This window comes from Hyla sarda, chromosome 9 (assembly GCF_029499605.1).
Source record: "Hyla sarda isolate aHylSar1 chromosome 9, aHylSar1.hap1, whole genome shotgun sequence".
NCBI lineage: Eukaryota > Metazoa > Chordata > Amphibia > Anura > Hylidae > Hyla > Hyla sarda.
Window position 1 is genome coordinate 10,394,415 of NC_079197.1, and position 27,201 is coordinate 10,421,615.

Consider the following 27,201-nt stretch of genomic DNA (forward strand, 5'->3'; position numbering starts at 1 on the left):
TAAGAGAGCCCTATTGACATGGACTTGATAGTAGGAAAAAATGACCTTTAGCCAGGCGCTCGGGGATCCAAAGAGATCTCACAACCAAGTCATGGAAGTGAATATAGGTTCAAGCTTTATTGGTATACAACAACAACGCGTTTCGGAGTTAGCATACCCCTTCTTCAGATTGACAAACGTGTGACCTACCCTTCGGGTGTATCCACATGTGCAGTGCCCTGTACATTTGATGGGCAGGATTTGAAGCCGCAGATTTTATAAACCAAATGACTGATCGCAGTTTCAAATCCTGCGCATCAAAATATGCAGCATATTCTGTACATGTGGATAGACCCTCATTGGGACATTTAGTAAGAAAAAGGTGAGGGAGGAGTGCTGTGGGAGTGTGGGAGGGTTGGAGAAAGCAATGCATTCTGGGAATTGTAGTGCTGAGGCAACTACTCAACCAGGAAGTAGTGTTTGTGACACGGTAGGGGAGAGGACTACAGAAGCACAAAACAAATGAGGAGGAGATTTATCAAAACCTGTCCAGAGGAAAAGTTTCTTTGTTGCCCATAGTAACCAATCAGATTGCTGCTTTCATTATTAAAAAGGCCTCTGAAAAATGAAAGAAGCGATCTGATTGGTTGCTATGGGCAACTGGTCAATTTCAGAACTGGGGCAGACATGTGAGGAAGGCTATATGCTTCCCTTTGTTACCTGACATCAGAATACCCCTTTAAAATGATCTTTTTGTCTCCCACAGTCGATGGGAAGTGGACCGAGTGGAACGAGTGGTCCCCGTGCGCCCGTTTGCAAAAAGATATTATTAGATGTAAACAACGAGTTGGAAACCAGTTCAGACATCGGACGTGTGAGGGCCAGGCCCATGAGGGGAAATGGTGTGAGGGGAAGCACCGGGAAAGCCGCGGCTGCTATGACATAAATGGATGTGGCGGTGAGTCATTACCGTTCTGATGCCTAGTGCCAACATGGCCGCCTCGTTCAGCACAAGACAGTCCATAAGTAGGACCTCAGGGGTGGGGCTTATTCATATTTGCATTAATGTGTGTTTAAGGCCTTGTTCACATGGCGGAATTTCTAAGCGGAATCCAGCAGAAAAATTCTGTCCCGTTGTTTTCAATGGGATTCTGCTGAACCGCGCACCCGGCGAAATTTCTGCGCCGGGAAAATTGGGAGCGGAATTTTAAATTCTGACCTTAAAATTATATTACGGCCAAGGTAGAATCCGCTCCATCTCCACAGACAGTATTCCGTTCACGGCAAGTGCTTCCGAGCGGTCCTAGTGCCGACTGAGTCGGTGCGAACGGAATGCTCGGCTGGATGTTTCGGTAGAATGACGCCGTGTGAACAGGGCCTAAGTGTGTTCTAGAATGCTGCTTTGGTCGCAGAGGGTGAGATCATTACATTGTGTATGAAGTGTTAACTCTTTATACATCTCTATATATCTTATATCTTTTTTTATTTTTATTTTTTATGCAGTTTCAGGATCCTGGACAGAATGGAGCTCATGGGGACTGTGTTCAGCCCCGTGTGGACAATCTACGAAATCAAGATACAGGGAGTGTTCACCGAAATACCCCGACTATCCGTGAGTCATATAGCATCAGGCAATACATGTCTGTAGGGGGCACAAGAAGGCTGAAAAACACATGTTTTATTTTTATTTTTTTTAATGCCCCAGTATTATAGTAGTTATATTCTTGTATATAGGAGCAGTATTATAGTAGTTATATTCCTGTATATAGGAGCAGTATTATAGTAGTTATATTCTTGTATATAGGAGCAGTATTATAGTAGTTATATTCTTGTATATAGGAGCAGTATTATAGTAGTTATATTCTTGTATATAGGAGGCAGTATTATAGTAGTTATATTCTTGTATATAGGAGGCAGTATTATAATAGTTATATTCTTGTATATAGGAGCAGTATTATAGTAGTTATATTCTTGTATATAGGAGGCAGTATTATAGTAGTTATATTCTTGTATATAGGAGCAGTATTATAGTAGTTATATTCTTGTATATAGTAGCAGTATTATAGTAGTTATATTCTTGTATATAGGAGGCAGTATTATAGTAGTTATATTCTTGTATATAGGAGCAGTATTATAGTAGTTATATTCTTGTATATAGGAGCAGTATTATAGTAGTTATATTCTTGTATATAGGAGCAGTATTATAGTAGTTATATACTTGTATATAAGAGAAGTATTATAGTAGTTATATTCTTGTATATAGGAGCAGTATTATAGTAGTTATATGCTTGTATATAGGAGCAGTATTATAGTAGTTATATTCTTGTATATAGGAGCAGTATTATAGTAGTTATATTCTTGTATATAGGAGCAGTATTATAGTAGTTATATTCTTGTATATAGGAACAGTATTATATTAGTTATATTCTTTTATATAAGAGCAGTATTATAGTAGTTATATTCTTGTATATAAGAGCAGTATTATAGTAGTTATATTCTTGTATATAGGGGCAGTATTATTGTAGTTATATTCTTGTATATAGGAGGCAGTATTATAGTAGTTATATCCTTGTATATAGGAGCAGTATTATAGTAGTTATATTCTTGTATATAGGAGACAGTATTATAGTAGTTATATTCCTGTATATAGGAGCAGTATTATAGTAGTTATATTCTTGTATATAGGAGGCAGTATTATAGTAGGTATATTCTTGTATATAGGAGCAGTATTATAGTAGTTATATTCTTGTATATAGGAGCAGTATTATAGTAGCTATATTCTTGTATATAGGAGGCAATTTTTATTGTGAAAACAAACAAAATTACAATTAATATAAATTCTTACAATGCAAAACAAAAATAACAAGCATTGTACACACAATGACTACTCAACTAGAGTATGTACAGAGTAATATTAAACTTAGAAAGTCCACATTTGCTGGAAAAGGAAAAACACAAAAAAAATTTATAAAATAACATGACATCATCCGTGTTAAACCAAAGAGACATTCCTCCATAATTTCCCATTATTTTGGTTCCTCCGTATCTCTAATGACTTTACCCACTGGAGCTCGGACATTATCTGTCTTACTGCTGTGTTGTGATGGAATGGCTCATTGTGTATGGACACTCTAGTTCTCATGTGCCAATGGTAATATTTAGTGATAGTAATTATAATGTACATAGTCCCCCTGTCTACAGTCCTGTTACTGGATGGTACAGCATATATGATGTCAGTATACGTCAGGTTCTGCAGTAATGGGATGTTCAGCTTACCGGACACTTCTTCCCATATCCTCCTCCCGCCCCTGCAGTCAGATATGAAATGCTCCATAGTCTCCTCCTGCTGACAACCCAGAGGACAGTTCCTATCAGAAACGCTTAGATATTTCAGGTTACCCCTGACAAAGAGCCTCCCATGGAGCGACAGCCAAGCTATGTCAAAGAATTTTGCGGGGAGTCGTTTCCCATTGAGGAACTTAAGACTTTCCTGTAAAGTGCTGGTCACACAGTCCCTCAAGGCAAGTGGAGAGCAGAAGAAAGCCCTACAAACCCTTACGTATAGATCCTTCCTTGGCTTACTCTCTATATAGGACTTCTCAATGCGCCATCTCTTCAGACATCTGAGCCCGTATTCCAGGTACGGGGGGAGGTAGTCACGCGTCCATCTCCCCCTCTTGAGACTGCCGCCTCGCACCCAAGACTCTGCAAAAGGCAATATCCAGTCCCTGATACTATTCGCCCACAGAGAGCTGTTTGAGTCCATGCAACCAAAATTAACTTTTAGAAACATGGAGTCAAAGAACACCCTTGGATTCAGCATATCCAACCCACCCTCTCTCCTCTGTAGGTAGGTGACCCCTCTTTTTATCAGATTCAACCTGTTCCCTCAGAACATTTGGAAGAACAGGCTAAAGAGCCGAGCGGAGAAAGATTCTGGCAAAGGAAAAACAACAGAGACATATAAGAAGACGGGGACCAGGTAAGTCTTCAACATTTTAACCCTTTCTCTATAGGTCAGCCTCCAGTTCTTCCAGCGCTGAACCTTTGCATTTCCGGCTTCCAACTTCTCTTCCCAATTTAGTTTGGCGTTATCGTCCCTCCCGAATTTGACCCCTAGGATTTTAATATAGGAGGAGGCTCTCACAAATTGGGGCAGATCAAAATCTGGATCAGTATCTGATACCCAGAGAGCTTGACTCTTCTCAAGGTTGACCAGAGACCCTGAGGCCTCCGAGTAACTTCTGATGGCCGCAGACAACATCTCCACCTCACGAGGCTCAGATATCACTACGGTCACATCATCCGCGTAGGCAACAACACTCAGGGGTAGGCAGTGGGGGACCGGCACCCCCTGAAAACCACACTCCTGCAGTGACCTCAGAAACGGGTCTAAGGCAAATACATACAGCAGCGGGCTCAGTGGGCAACCTTGTCTCACCCCCGCCTCAACCCTGAAGGTGTCACCCTGCCAACCATTGATCAGAGGAAAGCTCTCGGCCTCACAATACAAAGTCTTCAGCCAATCGATGAATTGTCCCGGAAAACCGTACTTTGACAAAGTGGCCCATAGATACTCATGATCTACTCTGTCAAAGGCTTTAGCCTGGTCAAGACTCACAACATATCTCCCACACCTCAGGGCTTTACATCTCTCAAACATCTCCCTTATGGAGATCACTGCCCCAGAGATGTTCCGCCCTTTTACTGTGCCATACTGACAGCCTGCCAACAGTGCCGGGGACAGACAAACTAACCTAGAAAACAGGATCTTTGCCAGAATCTTCCTGTCGACATTCAAGAGGGCAATCGGCCTCCAGTTCTTGATGTCACTCGGCTCTTTACCTTTAGACAGCAGAATCAGCGAGGACACTCTCATGGATGGAGGCATCAGGTGACTTTCTAGACAATTTGTGTAAACATCCACGAGGATTGGGGCCAAGAGGTCTCTGAATGTCTTATAGAATTCTGCTGTTATCCCATCTGGACCTGGTGCCTTCTTCAGATGTAACTTATCAATGGCCTCTTTGACCTCTGCCACCGTCAATTCTGCTGTCAAAGGAGAAAAGTCCAAATCATTAGTATCAGGGAGCGGAGTTGTCTCCAAGAATTGGGTCATCTTGTCTCTATCCAAAACCTTCCTCTGAAACAAGTCAGCATAGTACGATCTCACCACCCCCAGGATACCCTCCCGAGATTCCTGCAAAACACCCTGGGAGTCAGTGAGACCGGTGACAGATTTATTTGCCACCCGCTCCCGGCAATTCTCAAAGGGATCAGGAGACCCTAAGGACCCATAATCCCGTTCAAGAACCAGGGAGGTATACCTGCTGTACTGATACTGCCTTATCTCAGATTTCAGCCGGTCTATCCTTTGTTGGTCCCCACCCGCCGAATACAGTGACTCCAATTCTTTCCGCAGCTTGAGATACTGGCCATACTTACTCTTCCCCTTTATAACTGACAGTCTCTTTAAGAGGGTTCTGATCTCATCCTTGACATCCTCCCACCAGGCGGCCATATCATCATAGAAGTCCACCCTCTCTAGTTGACCCTGTATAAGAGAGTGAACCTGTCTCTGCACAGAAGGATCCTCTAATAGGCTGGAATTCAGTCTCCACAACCCTCTACCTGTCTCAGGACACCGTGTGACACCCAAACAGAAATATAAGGCCAGATGGTCAGAATAAGGGACGATCTTCTCATCTTTCTCACCAATCGTCTCTGTAGGACTAACCAGAGCCAAATCTATCCTACTGCTTCTTCCACCACAAAAATAGGTAAACTTTGCCTTCCGACCCCCCTGCACAAACACATCTGACAACCCGGCCTGTAGAATGATTTGGTTTAAGACCTTGGAGTCTCGGGTTAGAGGTCTATTAGAGGATCTGTCACTAGTTGTTCTGGAGGCATTAAAATCTCCGGCCAAGATGACGGGGACAGACGTGAAGAGATATGGCTTCACTTCATTATAAAGGTTAACCCTTTCAGTCACTGTCTGTGAACCATAGATATTAATGAGTCGGAGCCTTCTACCCCGAATAGTAACTTCTAGCATTAGGCACCTTCCCATCAATACCTCTGTCAGCCTATGTACAGTTACATCATTGGTGGTAAACAGAATAGAGACCCCGGCACTTGGTTCCACAGCCAGTGACCAAAAGGATGGACCAGACCGCCATTCACGCTCTGCTTCACGTAACAGTCCTTGAGTATTTAAACGTGTCTCCTGTAAGAAGAAGATGTCAGCATCAATAGACTTTAGATGGTCATATACGACGTGTCTGGTCCTCCTCACTCTGACACTGTTCACATTACTGGAGAACACTTTAAGGGTAAAGTCGGCCATCATAACAAAAGAAAGCAGAAGAAGCAGAGATGTCACCCCCATCATCACAGATCTGAGTCCGAGCCCTCCTGCTGACCACCTGTTTCCATGTCCGATTCGGACAGACGTTTATCCCGTGGGGGTCTCCTTTTTGTGGGGGGATCACCCTCTTGGTCTTCATTAAATTCCTCTATCACTCTCTTTAGCTCCCTCTCCATCTCTTCCTCAGCGTCTGACTCTGACAACACACTGTACCTATTTGTGATGGTCATTACACCTGACCCGGGGTCTACTTTCTTTTTGGAGGGCTTTTGGACAGTGGTCCATCCCTCCTCAGGCTTACGGCTGGTTTTGTCTTTTTTCCGTCTCTTCTGCGGATTTATTGATGCTGGGGCAGAAGAAGACATGGCCACAACCTGCTCAGTGACCTCCCTGTTCCCCTCAGTGGCTCCTGGCTGGGACTGGTCGGGCACTGTGTCACCAATATTGTCACCCATATTGTCACCCCTAGTGTCACCTACAGTGTCACCCATATTGTCACCCCTAGTGTTATGCTGAGGCTCGGGCTGTGTCACTGCTGACCCTGACACCAACGTCTCCTCCTCCAGGTCCTCTGCCCCCTCCAGCAGGTCCTCATCAGGGAAGTCCTTACAGATGTTATGCCAGGCGTCAGGACAGTCCCTGTGGGAGTGACCGGTCTTACCACAGAGGTTGCAGCGGATGTTCTGGCAGGTGGCGCTGACATGGCCGATCTCCCCACATAAATTACACTTCACCAGGGTGCAGACACTCGCGATATGACCGGTCTTCCCACACTTGAAGCATTTTCTGGGCTGACCTGCATAGAAACAAACCCCTTTTTCCCGACCAATGAAAAATGAATTGGGCAGATGTTGGGTGATGTTATTAATCTGCCGTAACTTTACCAGGACCTTCCACCCGCCCGTCCATATGCCGTCCTCATCCCTGGTCTTAGTCAGGTCTGACATTAGGTCACAGTGTCTCTTTAACCATACAACAATATCCTGGGGGGGGACAGACTCGTTCCAGAATATAATGGTGACATTCGCTGTGTCCGGTCTGGAGATGGGGACAAAGCTGAACTTATTCCAGCCATCAGCATCTCTCACCCGGGTGACATGGGCCCAGAAGCGGTCCAGGTCAGACATGAGTTTGAAGCTGACGTCATAGCCCTGCCTGTCAGGAAGGTTTATCACTGCCAGGATGTTAGATGGCAGGAAGCCCATTTGGTGGCACAGAAGTTCACGGACCACAAACCTCCTGTCAGGCAGCTCCTCCTTGGCCCCTCTATGTCTGAACCTGACCACGTTCCTCCTCTTGAAAGCCTGACCCGTATAGTTTACATTGGACATGAATGGTGACCCACGACTCCAGGCATTACCAGAGGAGGCGCCACTACTTCTACCCTCCTGCTGTACTTGGGGGCGCTGTGGTGGCTGCTGACCAGCCGTACTAGGGGGGTCTGACACTTGTGTGACTAAAGGGGGGAAGTGTTGTGCATCAGACTGTACAGCCCCCTCCCCACCATCAACCTCTATACTCTGGGGGTCACAAGCCTCTGGAGGCTGAACTAATGGTGGACCTGACCCCAGAGATGACCCCAGATCCCACACAGACTGTGAAGCGCCCCCCTCTGCAGACACATTATCAGTAATATCACATACAGTCATATCAGTGCAGTCACTGGCAGCATGATCCTGCACTACAGAGCCCAGCAAGCCCTGCAGAGCCATGTCCTGTGAACTCTCTGCTGCACTGCTGCCTTCAGGTAAGAGTCCACAGTCCTGCTGCTCTCTACTGCCCCCAGGGGCTTGTGGTGACTGCACTACTGTTACAGAGTTACCTTCAGGTATGTGTCCATAGTCCTGCTTCACCGTGCTGACTGCTGGGACTTGTGGTACCTCTGGAGGAGTCTCTGCAGGTCTCTGATGTTGCTGGACGCTTGCTTCTGCTTGTCTGTACAAATCCCCTTTTTCAAAAGGGAAGCTGGCTGGTCTGAGGAGTGGTCTTGCACAGGACTGCTGGATGTCCTCTTGTCTTGCACAGGACTGCTGGATGTCATCTGGACAGGTTGTAGACTTGGGTTCAGCAGTAGATGTAGATGACTTTGTTGCTGGTCTCTCCTTATATCCCTCAAATCTTTGCTGATTCCTGAAGGTTTCAGCGACTGGTCCCATCCGCTCCAATACGTCCTCCATGTCCTGCACAGTGTCAGCGAGCTGCACAGCGAGGGAGCTCAGCTTCTTATCATGTACAGCCTGGTTATTGGGGTTTGCTGCCTTTAGCTTGTATATACAGTCTATCTGTTTCTGCAGCTGTAACTTTGTCTTTTTTAAAGTCTCAAGTCTCTTTACCAGAGCTGGGATCTGCTCGGCCAGACATAGTTCAGGTGCCCGCTGAGTATTGGGGGGCCGTGCTGGTGGGGTACTCACAGGACTCTGCTTCTGAGGTGGGATCTGTCTCGGTGCTGTGATCACTGCTGCAGGGTCACAATCTCCAGACTGGGGACTGGGCCCCGGGTTCTTCCCAGTGACCGCACTTGTGGCCCCCTGAAGCCTTCCTGGTGTATTCCCTCTGGTCCCCTCTGGCGTGCTTGTAACTTTTGCGCTGCTCCTGCTCCCGTATCGTGTGCGGTCAGACCGTATCAGGACAGGCTGCTGCAGATTCTCCTGCATGGTCTGCTTCTCCAGGGATGTTCTCCTCTGTCTGACTGCAGGAGAGGTGGATTGTACCTGCAGCCATTACCTTACTTGATGATTCCTTCTTAGCTTCCAAGACTTTCTTTTCATCTGTGCTTCTTACTGCACCAGAACTGACAACATTCTGAACATTTCTCACATCCAGAGAAACTTTAGGATTTTCATCCATGGTTTGTGGTGTCTGGGGATTAACCTGTTCAGGACCCATGACGTATGCATACGTCATGGCGTTTTCCGGTCTCTGCCGCTCGCCGGGCAGAGATCGGAACTGGATGCCTGCTGAAATCCTTCAGCAGGCATCCAGGGCAAACGCCGAGGGGGGCCATGTAGGCCCCCCATGTCGGCGATCGCCGCAAATCGCAAGGGAAATCGCCCTTGCGATCTGCGGCGATACCGGGCTGATCGGGTCTCTGGGACCCGACCGCCCGGTAATTTCGCATGATCCCGGCTGTCACAGACAGCCAGGACCATGCTGAAGTATCGGAGCGAGGTGGCAAGCCGGCCACCTCCTCCGATCCCCTGCGATCCGTCGGTTAGTTAACCGACCAATCGCAGGAGGGGGGGCGGTTACTTCCTCCCGTCCTGCCCGGCCCCTGAAAGTCCGGAGAGGACGGGAGGAAGACCGGAGGACGCGGCGGGGGACGGGGGAGTGCTGGGGACCGGCCCCGGTACTTACCTCGTCCCTGAAGACCCGGATCCCGGCGAGGAAGATGGCGGCGGCGGCGACAGGTGAGTAGATCTTCAGCCGCGGTCGGGCCCTTTACAGCAATGCACGTCGCCGTAAAGCGACATGCATTGCTGTAATAGGACCCTGTATACTACAACTCCCAGCATGCCCAGACAGCCCTTGGCGTCTGGGCATGCTGGGAGTTGCAGTTTTGCAACATCTGGAGGTCCACAGTTTGGAGACCACTGTGCCCTTCCAGATGTTGCAAAACTACACATCCTCAGCATGCCCTTACTGTCCAGGCATGCTGGGAGTTGTAGTTCTGTAACATCTGGCCCTTCAGATGTTGCAGAACTACAACTCCCAGCATGCCTGGACAGTTTTGGCATACTGGGAGTTGTAGTTTTGCAACATCTGGAAGGGCACAGATTGGGAACCACTGTATTAGTGGTCTGCAAACTGTAGTCCTCCAGATGTTGCAAAACTACAACTCCAAGCATGCTGGGAGTTGTAGTTCGGCAACATCTGGCTCTAAAGATGTTGCCGAACTACTACTCCCAGCATGCCTGAGAATGTTTGGGAGTTGTGGTTTTGCAACAGCTGGAGGCACACTGGTTGGGAAACATTGTTTCCTAACTCAGTGTTTCCCAACCCGTGTGCCTCCAGCTGTTGCAAAACCACAACTCCCAAACATTCTCAGGCATGCTGGGAGTTGTAGTTTTGCAACAGCTGGAGGTCCCCCCCCCCCTGTGAATGTACAGGGTACATTCACATGGGCAGGGGGCTTACAGTGAGTATCGGGCTGCAAGTTTGCGATGCAGCAAATTTTGCGCGGCAGCTCAAACTCGCTGTAATCCCCCCGCCCGTGCGACTGTACCCTAAAAACACTACACTACACTAACACAAAATAAAATAAAAAGTAAAAAACACTACATATACACATACCCCTACACAGCCCCCCTCCCCAATAAAAATGAAAAACGTCTGGTACGCCACTCTTTCCAAAATGGAGCCTCCAGCTGTTGCAAAACAACAACTCCCAGTATTGCCAGACAGCCGTTGACTGTCCAGGCATGCTGGGAGTTTTACAACAGCTGGAGGCACCCTGTTTGGGAATCACTGGCGTAGAATACCCCTATGTCCACCCCTATGCAAATCCCTAATTCAGGCCTCAAATGCACATGGCGCTCTCACTTTGGAGCCCTGTCGTATTTCAAGGCAACAGTTTAGGGTCACATATGGGGTATCACCGTACTCGGGAGAAATTGCCTTACAAATCTTGGGGGTCTTTTTCTCCTTTCACCCCTTATGAAAAGGTGAAGTTGGGGTCTACACCAGCATGTTAGTGTAAAAAAAATAAACTTTTTACACTAACATGCTGGTGTTGCCCTATACTTTTCATTTTGACAAGAGGTAAAGAGGAAAAAAGCCCCACAAAATTTGTAACACAACTTCTCCCGACTACGGATATACCCCATATGTGGGCGCAAAGTGCTCTGGGGGCGCACAACAAGGCTCAGAAGGGAGAGTGCACCATGTACATTTGAGGTGATTTGCACAGGGGTGGCTGATTGTTACAGCGGTTTTGACAAACGCAAAAAAAAAAAAACCCCACATGTGACCCCATTTCGGAAACTACACCCCTCACGGAATGTAATGAGGGGTGCAGAGAGAATTTACACCCCACTGGTGTCTGACAGATCTTTGGAACAGTGGGCTGTGCAAATAAAAAATGTTGTACAGCCCACTGTTCCAAAGATTTGACAGACACCAGTGGGGGGTAAATGCTCATTTTATGCCTTGTTACGTTCCTCAAGGGGTCTAGTTTCCAAAATGGTATGCCATGTGGGGGTTATTTTGCTGTCCTGGCACCATATGGGCTTCCTAAATGCGACATGCCCCCCGAGCAAAATTTGCTCTCAAAAAGCCAAATATGACTCCTTCTCTTCTGAGCATTGTAGTTCGCCCGTAGTGCACTTCAGGTCAACTTATGGGGTACCTCCATACTCAGAAGAGATGTGGTTACAAATTTTGGGGGGTATTTTCTGCTATTAACCCTTGTAAAAATGTGAAATTTGGGGGGAAACACACATTTTAGTGATTTTTTTTATTTTTTTTTTACGTATGCAAAAGTCGTGAAACCCCTGTGGGGTATTAAGGCTCACTTTATTTCTTGTTACGTTCCACAAGGGGTCTAGTTTCCAAAATGGTATGCCATGTGTTTTTTTTTTTGCTGTCCTGGCACCATAGGGGCTTCCTAAATGCGACATGCCCCCGAGCAAAATTTGCTCTCAAAAAGCCAAATATGACTCCTTCTCTTCTGAGCATTGTAGTTCACTCATAGTACACCTCAGGTCAACTTATGGGATACCTCCATACTCAGAAGAGATGGGGTTACAATGTTTGGGGGGTATTTTCTGCTATTAACCCTTGCAAAAATGTGAAATTTGGGGGGAAACACACATTTTAGTGAAATTTTATTTTTATTTTTTTACATATGCAAAAGTCGTGAAACCCCTGTGGGGTATTAAGGCTCACTTTATTCCTTGTTACGTACCTCAAGGGGTCTAGTTTCCAAAATGGTATGCCATGTGGGGGATTTTTGCTGTTCTGGCACCATAGGGGCTTCTTAAATGCAACATGCCTCCCAAAAACCATTTCAAAAAAACGTACTCTCCAAAATCCCCTTGTCGCTCCTTCGCTTCTGAGCCCTCTACTGCGCCCGCCGAACACTTTACATAGACATATGAGGTATGTGCTTACTCGAGAGAAATTGGGCTACAAATATAAGTATAAATTTTCTCCTTTTTCCCCTTGTAAAAATTCAAAAATTGGGTCTACAAGAACATGCGAGTGTAAAAAATGGAGATTGTGAATTTTCTCCTTCACTTTGCTGTTATTCCTGTGAAACACCTAAAGGGTTAAAACGCGGACTGAATGTCATTTTGAATACTCTGGGGGGTGCAGTTTTTATAATGGGGTAATTTGTGGGGTATTTCTAATATGAAGACCCTTCAAATCCACTTCAAACCTGAACTGGTCCATGAAAAATTGTGAGTTTGGAAATTTTGTGAAAAATTGGAAAATTGCTGCTGAACTTTGAAGCCCTCTGGTGACTTCCAAAAGTAAAAACACGTAAATTTTATGATGCAAACATAAAATAGACATATTGTATATGTGAATAAAAAAAAAAATTATTTGGAATATCCATTTTCCTTACAAGCAGAGAGCTTCAAAGTTAAAAAAATGCAAAATTTTCAAATTTTTCATAAAATGTTGGGATTTTTCACCAAGAAAGGATGCAAGTTACCACAAAATTTTACAACTATGTTAAAGTAGAATATGTCACGAAAAAACAATCTCGGAATCAGAATGATAACTAAAAGCATTCCAGAGTTATTAATGTTTAAAGTGACAGTGGTCAGAATTGCAAAAAATGGCCGGGTCCTGAGGTGTAAAATGGCTGGGTCCTTAAGGGGTTAATTCCCAGAATAGGCCGAGAAGCCTGGGCCTTGCTTGGGGAGCTTCCCCACCCAGGGTGGCCCCTCCCTGGGCTTTCTCCAGACATCAGGAGAGCTACACAGACACAACCTCTCAGCTAGGAGGCAGTATTATAGTAGTTATATTCTTGTATATAGGAGCAGTATTATAGTAGTTATATTCTTGTATATAGGAGCAGTATTATTAGTAGTTATATTCTTGTATATAGGTGCAGTATTATAGTAGTTGTATTCTTGTATATAGGGGCAGTATTATAGTAGTTATATTCTTGTATATAGGAGGCAGTATTATAGGAGTTATATTCTTGTATATAGGAGCAGTATTATAGTAGTTATATTCTTGTATATAGGAGCAGTATTATAGTAGTTATATTCTTGTATATAGGAGGCAGTATTATAGTAGTTATATTCTTGTATATAGGAGGCAGTATTATAGTAGTTATATTCTAGTATATAGGAGCAGTATTATAGTAGTTATATTCTTGTATAGAGGAGCAGTATTATAGTAGTTATATTCTTGTATATAGGAGGCAGTATTATAGTAGTTATATTCTTGTATATAGGAGCAGTATTATAGTAGTTATATTCTTGTATATAGGAGCAGTATTATAGTAGTTATATTCTTGTATATAGGAGCAGTATTATAGTAGTTATATTCTTGTATATAGGAGCAGTATTATAGTAGTTATATTCTTGTATATAGGAGCAGTATTATAGTAGTTATATTCTTGTATATAGGAGCAGTATTATAGTAGTTATATTCTTGTATATAGGAGCAGTATTATTAGTAGTTATATTCTTGTATATAGGAGCAGTATTATAGTAGTTATATTCTTGTATATAGGAGGCAGTATTATAGTAGTTATATTCTTGTATATAGGGAGCAGTATTATAGTTGTTATATTCTTGTATAGAGGAGCAGTATTATAGTAGTTATATTCTTGTATATAGGAGGCAGTATTATAGTAGCTATATTCTTGTATATAGGAGCAGTATTATAGTAGTTATATTCTTGTATTTAGGGAGCAGTATTATAGTTGTTATATTCTTGTATATAGGGGCAGTATTATATATATGTACTTAATCTAACCATTATTTTTCTTTTTTCAGGGACATCGTGGAAGGAGCCGTTAGGGCTGTAGAAGTATTTTTCTGGGGAACTCCCAAACCAAAATGTGATCCCATCAATGGGGAAGCTTTAAAAATAGAGGAGACAAAAGAGTGTAAAAATCTTCCGGAATGCTCTTAAGGTAAATGGAAATATTTAACACATCTGTCGGAGCATGCTGGGAATTGTAGTTTTCCTGGTTGGAGATGCGGCATTGTAGTCACGATCCTGAAAGCAACATTATGTAATGGGGGATGCCCCGTGGAGTATTATGCAATTAAAGACACTTTAGCAGGACTAAGTGAACTCCATTTAATTCCTAACCTTTAATTCATAATACAGTGTTTCCCTCTCAGCATCCCGGGACAGCATGGTTAAAAATAGATGCACACAATTTTTTTTCCAAAACACAATGTTTCCACTAATATATAAACTGATAAAGACACAACTAATCATAGATCCTGATAGTCATCAAAGCTCGGAGTATCCTATACCAATATGTAAGGATTACTCCCAAAATTGTGGCCCTAAAGATCAATTCCTGTCCTTACATGTCCCCTCCCCCCCCCCCCACCCCCCCTAAAAGTGGTGAGGTTCATCAGGGGACAGGATATTGTGTTACCCATACAACAATAGAGCAATAGAAATCATGGTACATTACAACAATAGTTAAGGATTACCCCTAAAATTGTGGCTATAAAAATCAATTTCCATCCCGACATGTTTCCCCTCACCCCCTAAATATGGGACATGAGTCACATGACACAGAATATTGTGTAACCCCCTACAACATGAGTGCTTTTTCTGGGCCTTTTTGTTGACTGTGCATTATCGCCCTATCATACTGTGATATCTGTGGGTCTGGGTTACATTATTGTGTCTAATATCCCCTGATGAAACCTGCAAGTGTTGTGAATTTAGTCTAATAACGTCATTTCTTCTCTCCATCTCTCTCAGACTTATCCTGCGGACTTCCATCCCAAATAAAAATATCCAAAAAGAAAGTAAGGAAGCTGCACTCACCCACGAGATTCTTGCCAGGGAAATAGCTTTATTGTACAGTGATCCCTCAACTTACAATGGCCTCAACATACAATAGTTTCAACATACAATGATCTTTTCTGGACCATTGTAAGTTGAAACCAGACTCAACATACAATGTACAGACAGTCCAGATCTGCAAAACCATTCAATGGCCGGAAGAACCTACCAATCAGAATGGACATTCACTGGTAAAACCCCTGTATTACTGAAGCGTATGCACTGACTGGTGTCTGGTAGCGCCCCCTACAGGACAGGGAGGTATTACATGTTCTGTACTCTTTACCTGTATTACTGAAGCGTATGCACTGACTGGTGTCTGGTAGCGCCCCCTACAGTACAGGGAGGTATTACATGTTCTGTACTCCTTTACCTGTATTACTGAAGTGTATGCACTGACTGATGTCTGGTAGTGCCCCCTAGAGTACAGGGAGGTATTACATGTTCTGTACTCTTTACCTGTATTACTGAAGCATATGCACTGACTGCTGTCTGGTAGCGCCCCCTACAGTACAGGGAGGTATTACATGTTCTGTACTCTTTACCTGTATTACTGAAGCATATGCACTGACTGGTGTCTGGTAGCGCCCCCTACAGTACAGTGAGGCATTACATGTTCTGTACTCTTTACCTGTATTACTGAAGTGTATACACTGACTGGTGTCTGGTAGCGCCCCCTTCAGTACAAGGAGGTATTACATGTTCTGTACTCTTTACCTGTATTACTGAAGTTTATGCACTGACTGGTGTCTGGTAGCATCTCCTACAGTACAGGGAGGTATTACATGTTCTGTACTCTTTACCTGTATTACTGAAGCATATGCACTGACTGCTGTCTGGTAGTGCCCCCTACAGTACAGGGAGGTATTACATGTTCCGTACTCTTTACCTGTATTACTGAAGTGCATACACTGACTGGTGTCTGGTAGCGCCCCCTACAGTACAGGGAGGTATTACATGTTCTGTACTCTTTACCTGTATTACTGAAGTGCATGCACTGACTGGTGGCTGGTAGCGCCCCCTACAGTACAGTGAGGCATTACATGTTCTGTACTCTTTACCTGTATTACTGAAGTGTATACACTGACTGGTGTCTGGTAGCGCCCCCTTCAGTACAAGGAGGTATTACATGTTCTGTACTCTTTACCTGTATTACTGAAGTTTATGCACTGACTGGTGTCTGGTAGCATCTCCTACAGTACAGGGAGGTATTACATGTTCTGTACTCTTTACCTGTATTACTGAAGTGCATACACTGACTGGTGTCTGGTAGCACCCCCTACAGTACAGGGAGGTATTACATGTTCTGTACTCTTTACCTCTATTACTGAAGTGCATACACTGACTGGTGTCTGGTAGCGCCCCCTACAGTACAGGGAGGTATTACATGTTCTGTACTCTTTACCTCTATTACTGAAGTGTATGCACTGACTGGTGTCTGGTAGCGCCCCCTACAGTACAGGGAGGTATTACATGTTCTGTACTCTTTACCTGTGCCAGGGCTAGCTGCTCCTTTGGACACCAGGTGAGAGCGGCTCCATGTTACTTTTTTAGGACACTGTGTACTGTACAGGACCTTGAAGAAGCTCCTGTCCTCTACATAGACCAGTGTTTCCCAACTAGGGTGCCTCCAGCTGTTGCAAAACTACAACTCCCAGCATGCCCGGACAGCCGAAGGCTGTCCGGGCATGCTGGGAGTTGTAGTTTTGCAACAGCTGGAGGCTCCCTGCTTGGGAAACACTGACATAGACCGTGATTTACAGCTCCCAGCAGATCTTTCTTACTTTTATATATAAGGATTTGCTTTATCTATATTAGTTATCTACTTAATTTTTCTTTAATTTTCACTTCTTCCTATTTTTGGATGACATTTTGGGGCTTCAGAACCAATTACCAAGTTTCCATAGAGTTATGGTCTCAACATACAATGGTCTCAACATACAATGGTCATCCCGGGAACCAATTAATATTGTAACTTGAGAGACCACTGTAATGTCTTCCAAAAAGGCAAACAGGAGTCGAATGAGCGGGAAGCAGGAGACGAAGCTCTGGGGTGCGGGGGCGTACCACTAGATGTGTGTTGCTCTATTAAAGATGTGTGAAGAAACACGAAAGATTCTGCAGCTATAAGTGAGTGCCGGGACTTCATTCTACTTACTACATTCGTTTTTTGGTCTTCGAGCTCCACCTGATATACACAAGTGCCGACTCCATCAGAGCGCGTACCACTGACCGGAAGAAGAGTCTTCATGACGTGAAACTAGTCGCCATCTAGTGGTACGCCCCGCACCCGAGAGCATCGTCTCTCGCTCCCCGCTCATTCGACTCCTGTTTGCCTTCTTGGAAGACACTTCAATAAAGCAATTTCCATGGCAAGAATCTCCTGGGTGAGTGCAGTGTTCTTACCTTCTCTTTGGATTTTTTCGTGTGAATATCTACTGTGGATGCTAGCGCCCCCTTTCAGCTACGGAGGTGTTGTGGACGCCACGGGTGCCGTGCCTGATTGCCGCAGTGTCTTTTGTTCCTCTCCGTCCCAAATTGTTGATCCAATTTATATTATTTCTGTCTTCATGCCGGGGGGGGACTTTTATTCCTAAGAAAGCAATGGAATATCATACACAACCGCCATATCATGATGCTTTTATGTATGTGCCCCCCCCCCCCCCCGCGTCTGCACCGACATTATAATCCTGTCATTTTGTCAAAGTTGCTGGAATTTGATGTATAAAACAAAAAAGTCTTTTTCGCAAACACAAATCTCATATTTTTTAGAGGAGTATTCCAGGATTTTTTTTTTTTTATTTGACTATGCTACAGGGGCTGTAAAGTTAGTGTAGTTCATAATATAGTGTCTGTACCTGTGTTTCATGGTCTTCTCACAATTCATCTGTGATTTCTGCCCCAATGTTTATTTTTAACAGCATACAAAATAACTGTGGTCTCAGGTTTTCCCCAGTTGCAGTGCGGCCCGAGACATTACATCACTGGTCAGGTGTTCAGAGGGAGTCTGTGTGCTTCAATGGGCGGAGCGACCGCTGGGTGGGAGGGGGATCATTCTGCAAGAATTGTAGTTTTGCAACAGCTGGATGCACCCTGGTTAGAAAACACTGGTCTATTGAATGAAAAGGGTCACTGGTGTGTTTCAATGGGTGGGGTGGCTGATGTGTGGGAGGGAGAAAAGTGACCTCACACTTACACACAAGGAATCGTGGGACTTGTAATTGGAGGGAGGGAACTCCAACAGGAAATAGCCAGTTCACAAAAAGATCATCAGCATCATGGTGGACTCCCAACATAGCCATTTAGCCCCAAGACAAGCGCAGATCCTTCCTAAGCATGTCCATTACTGTCTGTCGGGTACCTACTAAAATCACCTTATGGTGAATAACCCCTTTTAAGTGAGGCTAGTTATTTTTGATAAGGACCAATAGGTGGCGCTGTGAAAAGCTGTATAGGACATATTTCTGCAATTGGCCCTTCCAACTAGAGCCCTGCATTGGGATTGGGATCCTGCAGGTCCCGCGGGACCCCTTAAAGGGGTACTCCACCCCTAGACATCTTATCCCCTATCCAAAGGATAGGGGATAAGATGTCTGATCGCGCCTCCGTCTGACATCACGCCCCGCCCCCTCAATGCAAGTCTATGGGAGGGGGCGTGACAGCCGTCACGCCCCCTCCCATAGACTTGCATTGAGGGGGAGGAGCGTGTAGTCACACGGGGGCGGAGTCGTGACGTCATGATCTTCCGTTCCTGTGGTCGGGAGCCAGAACCTCCTGCGCTGCCAGAAGCAGATACAGGAGGGTGCCGCATGCTACATTGCGAGGGTCCCCAGCGGCGAGACCCCTGCGATCAGACATCTTATCCCCTATCCTTTGGATAGGGGATAAGATGTCTAGAGGTGGAGTACCCCTTTAAAAAACTTGCGGGCGGTCACAGAACATACAGCAGGTCACAAAAAGACCTGCGCAGTCCAGCAAATCTGAAATGCCACAAAAGGGAAATGGCACGAGGAGGGGATGAGATGGCACAGGGGGTAATACAAAATAGCACAGGGGGTAATGAAATGACACAAGGGGATGTGAGATGACTCGGGGGACTACTTCGAAAAGCTGTGACAAAATGTTTGCGGGAGCGATTAGACCCACATGATGCCTGAGAGGGTGGGAACAGCACGCACACCTTACAGGAGCGAGGGGTAATGGTCAGAAATCCATAAAGAATCATGGGGCTCTACTTCCAACATAGAAATAGATACAATATACTTACATAGATAAAAATTAACCTATCAACTCCTGGGTGAAGACTGGAATATAAAATAATTCTCAGGTATATATAATTAGGAAAAAATAAGGCATTTCCTTTCTTATTTAGTGAATAAGCGCTGTCCCTTTGTAAGACGGTACGGCTGGGTTTACACTAGACGTCTATGGATTTACGCATCTTAACATCCATATTACGTTGCAAGTCAGTAATTTTCTGGTCAGTTCAGGTCATTTGACCTTTGGTCTGAAAAAAAATATATAATATTCAAGTGTAAACCTTGCCTTAACAAGATGCTGTGTATTCATGTAGCAGATTAACTCCTTACAAGCAGCTATGTCCTCCTCTTACAGATTAACCCCTTATAAATAGATGTGTGTTCTTTCTAACACTTTATAGGCAGCTGTGTCCTCCTTGGCAGATTAATCCTTTACGAGAATGATATGTATGTTATATCCCACTAATGGAGATGACTACTGGAATAAGAAAGGAATGCCTGGAAACATAGGAGTCTTACACATGGGATCGCTAGTGCAGAAAATGACAATACTATTGTAGCGTTATTTATTCTCTGGATTAGAGAAATCTAACCACAAAAAGTGGTTGCGCAAAAATAAAAATAAAAGATACATTTGCAGTGCAATTTGTTCTAAGACCACTAGATGGCAGAACTGTATTATTATTTTTCCAAGTCACTTTTTCCCATTAGTGGGTAGAGACCTGTTATCGCATTGGCATTATCATGCCCTTTCCTGACATATCATGTCGGTGGGCACATTTTCATTTCATTTGTGCTCAGCATAGACGGGGGCGGGGGGGGGGGGGGGTGGGGGGGGGACGCTTGCAGATTTTGGAACCCTGAGGGAAATTACTATAGATAATGTTATGAGTTACCAGACACAATTCAACCAGAAATACAGCTGATAATACCATAGATAGATGTCCTGTAAAGCTTCAGCGCACTGCTCATCCTGATCCTCCTGGTTCATGATTATAATGTCAGAACTGAAGAACAGCCAGACGTGAGTGGGGATCAACATTGCAGCATTCAGCAGGGGGTGGGGTAATGCAACATAGCAATTCTAGACCATTCAGGGTCCAAGGAAAGAATAAGTTGAATGGCATCCATATTACATATAGAAAACCCTACAAAAGGGGTTAAAGTGGTAAAGGAGAGAGGGAGTAGGTGGGGAGCAGAAGACAACACCACACTGACAATGAGAGAACTACACAACTTCCTGTCCACAGTATTTAAGGCAAAAACATGCTAAAGCCAGTATAATTTGTGGTAATAATATATTAGTAATTTATATATAAAATTTTAATACAATTTTCTGACAAAGAAATATCACTTTACAATGAAAGATGTATCATGAGGATCATCCACTCGTTATGCAGCTTATTTCAGTTGTTGACGCAGTGTTCAATAGGAAAGAACTGCCTGCCGTCCCACCAAACTGAGTAATCGGGGAAAAGGGTCTTGGTAAGAGAGGAGACCAAGAACCCAATGGTCACTCTGAGCTCCAAAGATCCTGTGTACAGATGGGAGAAACTTCCAGAAGGTCCAGAACCATCACTGAGGCCTCCACAATCTGGGCAGAAAGAAGCCTCCTCAGTAATAACATGGAAGACGTCTGGAGATTACAGAGAAGATCTAAAGGATCAGACTGTGAGGAACAAGATTCTCTGGTCTGATGGAACCAAGATGGAAGTTTTTATCCTTAATACTGAACGTCATGTCTGGAGGAAACCAGGCACTGCCCATCACCTGCCCAATACCATCCCTACAGTGATCATGGTGGGGGCAGCATCATGTCTGGAGGAAACCAGGCACCATCACCTGCCCAATACCATCCCTACAGTGATCATGGTGGGGGCAGCATCATGTCTGGAGGAAACCAGGCACTGCCCATCACCCGCCCATTACCATCCCTACAGTGATCATGGTGGGGGCAGCATCATGTCTGGAGGAAACCAGGCACTGCCCATCTCCTGCCCAATACCATCCCTACAGTGATCATGGTGGGGGCAGCATCATGTCTGGAGGAAACCAGGTACTGCCCATCACCTGCCCATTACCATCCCTACAGTGATCATGGTGGGGGCAGCATCATGTCTGGGGGAAACCAGGTACTGCCCATCACCTGCCCAATACCATCTCTACAGTGATCATGGTGGGGGCAGCATCATGTCTGGAGGAAACCAGGTACTGCCCATCACCTGCCCAATACCATCCCTACAGTGATCATGGTGGGGGCAGCCTCATGTCTGGAGGAAACCAGGCACTGCCCATCACCTGCCCAATACCATCCCTACAGTGATCATGGTGGGGGCATCGTCATGTCTGGAGGAAACCAGGCACTGCTCCTCATCTGCCCAATACCATCCCTACAGTGATCATGGTGGGGGCAGCATCATGTCTGGAGGAAACCAGGCACTGCCTATCACCTGCCCAATACCATCCCTACAGTGATCATGGTGGGGGCAGCATCATGTCTGGAGGAAACCAGGCACTGCCCATCACCTGCCCAATACCATCCCTACAGTGATCATGGGGGGGGGGGGGGGGGCAGCATCATGTCTGGAGGAAACCAAGCACTGCCCATCACCTGCCCAATACCATCCCTACAGTGATCATGGTGGGGGCAGCATCATGTCTGGGGGAAACCAGGTACTGCCCATCACCTGCCCAATACCATCCCTACAGTGATCATGGTGGGGGCAGCATCATGTCTGGAGGAAACCAGGTACTGCCCATCACCTGCCCAATACCATCCCTACAGTGATCATGGTGGGGGAAGCATCATGTCTGGGGGAAACCAGGCACTGCCCATCACCTACACAATACCATCCCTACAGTGATCATGGTGGGGGCAGCATCATGTCTGGAGGAAACCAGGCACTGCCCATCACCTGCCCAATACCATCCCTACAGTGATCATGGTGGGGGCAGCATCATGTCCGGAGGAAACCAGGCACTGCCCATCACCTGCCCAATACTATCCCTACAGTGATCATGGTGGGGGCAGCATCATGGCTGGAGGAAACCAAGCACTGCCTATCACCTGCCCAATACCATCCCTACAGTGATCATGGTGGGGGCAGCATCATGTCTGGAGGAAACCAGGCACTGCCCATCACCTGCCCAATACCATCCCTACAGTGATCATGGTGGGGTAGTTTAGTATGGGGTGTGAGATGCAGGGCAGATGGAATTACCCTAGGGGGCAGATGGCATTAACCCCTTTTATTTGTGACGCCAGGGCGTGGTGTCTGCTGAATATCACCTGAAGTTATACCGCTGGATCCTGGGCTAGGCACAGGGGCAATAATGACTCCGACGCCAAGTTACGGACATTGGTAGCTTTACTGAGTGACAGATGGAAGAGTCTATACAGTTCAGCCAGGGCGCCCACGGAGTTTACCAGTGACTCAGAGACCTTAAGGGCTTGTTGGGACTGGTAGTAGAATGGGACAATTTCGTGCAGGCCACGCTGACTTGACAGAGGACTTTCACAAGACTGACTTGTGACTGACAATGCTGTGACTTTATCTTACTTGTAGACTTGTATCTTGTGGCTGCAGACTTGACTTGAGGCTCCTATGACTCTAGACTCCCAGACTTGACTGCACTGGACCTCAGCTTAGCAGAAAGAGAGCAGAGGCTCCACTTAGGGCTTATATGGGGGAGACTCTGGTCCCATTGGTCACCTGGTCACTGATACCTGCTGGGTAAAATTCACATGATAACTCACATGACAACTGAAGATCACATGAGAACATTTTGTGGTGGCCCAGTATGGGAGATGTTACCCAGTACCCTTGCTGTCCTGTCAGGCGGCCTCCTTCAGTGTCCCCAGGGCCCCTTGCACCTGTTTCCCCCCTGTACATATGCTCTGCAGTGTATTGTATTATAAAATGTCTTGTATCTTTAAGAGATATGTCATGTGATTGTTACCCAGGAGGGACTAGTGACCAAGTGATCCCAAGAGTGACCTATGGGCTCCCTGCTAGTTCCCCATATAAGCCCTGGGTGGAGCTTCTCTCTCTTTGGAGACAAGTCTTGGCTGAGGTCCAGTGCAGTCGCCTAGTGTGTGTGTCCAGAGTGTTGGAGACCTCAAAGTCCAGTCCTGCAGCCACCATCACGTCAAGTAAGATAAAGTCACAGCTTTATGAGTCAAGTCAAGTCATCTGTCATCTGTCAAGTCAGTGTGGTCTGCATTCAATTGTCCAGTCCTACTACTATTCCCAGCAAGCCCTTAAGGTCTCTGAGTCACTGGTCATCTCCTTGGGCCCTGACTGAACTGTATAGAATTTACCATCTGTCTACACTCAGTAAAGCTACCGTTGTCTGTAACTTGGCGTCTGGTCTTTATTGCCCCCCGTGCCCAGCCCAGGATCCAGCGGTATACCTTGGGGTGGTATGAAGGATAAACCACGCCCTGGCATCACAAATACAGGGGGTAAATGCCATCTGCCCCTAAGGTAACAACATCTGCCCTTATCACATCCCGTTACCACAATTTCTCAAAGTTATAACACTTCTTAACACACTTTACAGCATAATAAATGGCAAAACATATGTACATGAGGGGACGGGTATAAGAGTGCCCAGGGGACACTGCAGGGAGGCGGCCTGACAGGACAGCAAGGGTACGGGGTAACACCTCCTGTAATGGGCCACCACAGTAGCATCATGTCTTGGGGAAACCAGACACTGACAGTCACCCGCTCAATACCATCCCTACGGTAATCATGGTGGGGGAGATACTGTATATAATGCGAGGGGTGGAGTCACTTATGGGATATACTGTATATAATGTGAGGGGTGGACTCACTTATGGGATATACTGTATATATAATGTGAGGGGTGGACTCACTTATGGGAGATATTGTATATAATGCGAGGGGTGGAGTCACTTATGGGATATACTATATATATAATGTGAGGGGTGGACTCACTTATGGGATATACTGTATATAATGCGAGGGGTGGAGTCTCTTATGGGATATACTGTATATATATAATGTGAGGGGTGGACTCACTTATGGGAGATACTGCATATATATTGTGAGGGGTGGACTCACTTATGGGAGATACTGTATATATAATGTGAGGGGTGGAGTCACTTATGGGATATACTGTATATGTAATGTGAGGGGTGGAGTCACTTATGGGAGATACTGTATATATAATGTGAGGGGTGGAGTCACTTATGGGAGATACTGTATATATAATGTGAGGGGTGGAGTCACTTATGGGATATACTGTATATAATGTGAGGGGTGGAGTCACTTATGGGATATACTGTATATATAATGTGAGGGGTGGACTCACTTATGGGATATACTGTATATATAATATGAGGGGTGGAGTCACTTATGGGATATACTGTATATATAATGTGAGGGGTGGACTCACTTATGGTATATACTGTATATATAATGTGAGGGGTGGAGTCACTTATGGGATATACTGTATATATAATGTGAGGGGTGGAGTCACTTATGGGATATACTGTATATATAATGTGAGGGGTGGACTCACTTATGGGATATACTGTATATAATGTGAGGGGTGGACTCACTTATGGGATATACTGTATATATAATGTGAGGGGTGGACTCACTTATAGGATATACTATATATAATGTGAGGGGTGGAGTCACTTATGGGATATACTGTATATATAATGTGAGGGGTGGACTCACTTATGGTATATACTGTATATATAATGTGAGGGGTGGAGTCACTTATGGGATATACTGTATATAATGTGAGGGGTGGAGTCACTTATGGGATATACTATATATATAATGTGAGGGGTGGACTCTCTTATGGGATATACTGTATATATAATGTGAGGGGTGGAGTCACTTATGGGATATGCTGTATATAATGTGAGGGGTGGAGTCACTTATGGGATATACTGTATATATAATGTGAGGGGTGGAGTCACTTATGGGATATACTGTATATATAATGTGAGGGGTGAAGTCACTTATGGGATATACTGTATATATAATGTGAGGGGTGGAGTCACTTATGGGATATACTGTATATATAATGTGAGGGGTGGAGTCACTTATGGGATATACTATATATATAATGTGAGGGGTGGACTCACTTATGGGATATACTGTATATATAATGTGAGGGGTGGACTCACTTATGGGATATACTGTATATAATGTGAGGGGTGGAGTCACTTATGGGATATACTGTATATATAATGTGAGGGGTGGACTCTCTTATGGGATATACTGTATATAATGTGAGGGGTGGAGTCACTTATGGGATATACTGTATATAATGTGAGGGGTGGACTCACTTATCGGAGATATTGTATATAATGTGAGGGGTGGAGTCACTTATGGGATATACTGTATATAATGTGAGGGGTGGACTCACTTATCGGAGATATTGTATATAATGTGAGGGGTGGAGTCACTTATGGGATATACTGTATGTAATATGAGGGGTGGAGTCACTTATGGGAGATACTGTATATATAATGTGAGGGGTGGACTCACTTATGGGATATACTGAATATATAATGTGAGGGGTGGACTCACTTATGGGATATACTGTATATATAATGTGAGGGTGGAGTCACTTATGGGATATACTGTATATAATGTGAGGGGTGGAGTCACTTATGGGATATACTGTATATAATGTGAGGGGTGGAGTCACTTATGGGATATACTGAATATATAATGTGAGGGGTGGACTCACTTATGGGATATACTGTATATAATGTGAGGGGTGGAGTCACTTATGGGATATACTGTATATATAATGTGAGGGGTGGAGTCACTTATGGGATATACTGTATATATAATGTGAGGGGTGGAGTCACTTATGGGATATACTGTATATATAATGTAAGGGGTGGACTCACTTATGGGATATACTGTATATATAATGTGAGGGGTGGAGTCACTTATGGGAGATACTGTATATAATGTGAGGGGTGGACTCACTTATGGGATATTCTGTATATAATGTGAGGGGTGGACTCACTTATGGGATATACTGTATATATAATGTAAGGGGTGGACTCACTTATGGGAGATACTGTATATATAATGTGAGGGGTGGAGTCACTTATGGGATATACTGTATATATATATAATGTGAGGGGTGGACTCACTTATGGGATATACTGTATATATATATAATGTGAGGGGTGGACTCACTTATGGGATATTCTGTATATAATGTGAGGGGTGGACTCACTTATGGGATATACTGTATATATAATGTAAGGGGTGGACTCACTTATGGGATATACTGTATATATAATGTGAGGGGTGGACTCACTTATGGGATATACTGTATATATATATAATGTGAGGGGTGGACTCACTTATGGGATATACTGTATATAATGTGAGGGGTGGAGTCACTTATGGGATATACTGTATATATAATGTGAGGGGTGGAGTCACTTATGGGATATACTGTATATAATGTGAGGGGTGGACTCACTTATGGGATATACTGTATATATAATGTGAGGGGTGGACTCACTTATGGGATATACTGTATATAATGGGTGGTGTCACTTATGGAATATACTGTATATAATGT

General features: G+C 44.8%; 1 protein-coding gene across 3 annotated transcripts in view; it reads left to right on the plus strand.

Moving 5' to 3' along the window:
* CFP (complement factor properdin) overlaps positions 1 to 18,104 on the plus strand; it is a 48,902-nt gene extending 30,798 nt beyond the window's left edge. For 2 of the 3 annotated variants that reach the window (XM_056537988.1, XM_056537986.1), the window contains exons 7-10: positions 746 to 937; positions 1,483 to 1,591; positions 14,305 to 14,444; positions 15,260 to 18,104. In XM_056537988.1, coding sequence (XP_056393963.1) covers positions 746 to 937; positions 1,483 to 1,591; positions 14,305 to 14,443 — 440 coding nt within the window. In that variant the 3' untranslated portion in view covers position 14,444; positions 15,260 to 18,104. The remainder of the gene's footprint in view (positions 1 to 745; positions 938 to 1,482; positions 1,592 to 14,304; positions 14,445 to 15,259) is intronic. The other variant, XM_056537987.1, reaches the window with a different exon arrangement.
* The last annotated feature ends 9,097 nt before the right edge of the window (positions 18,105 to 27,201 follow it).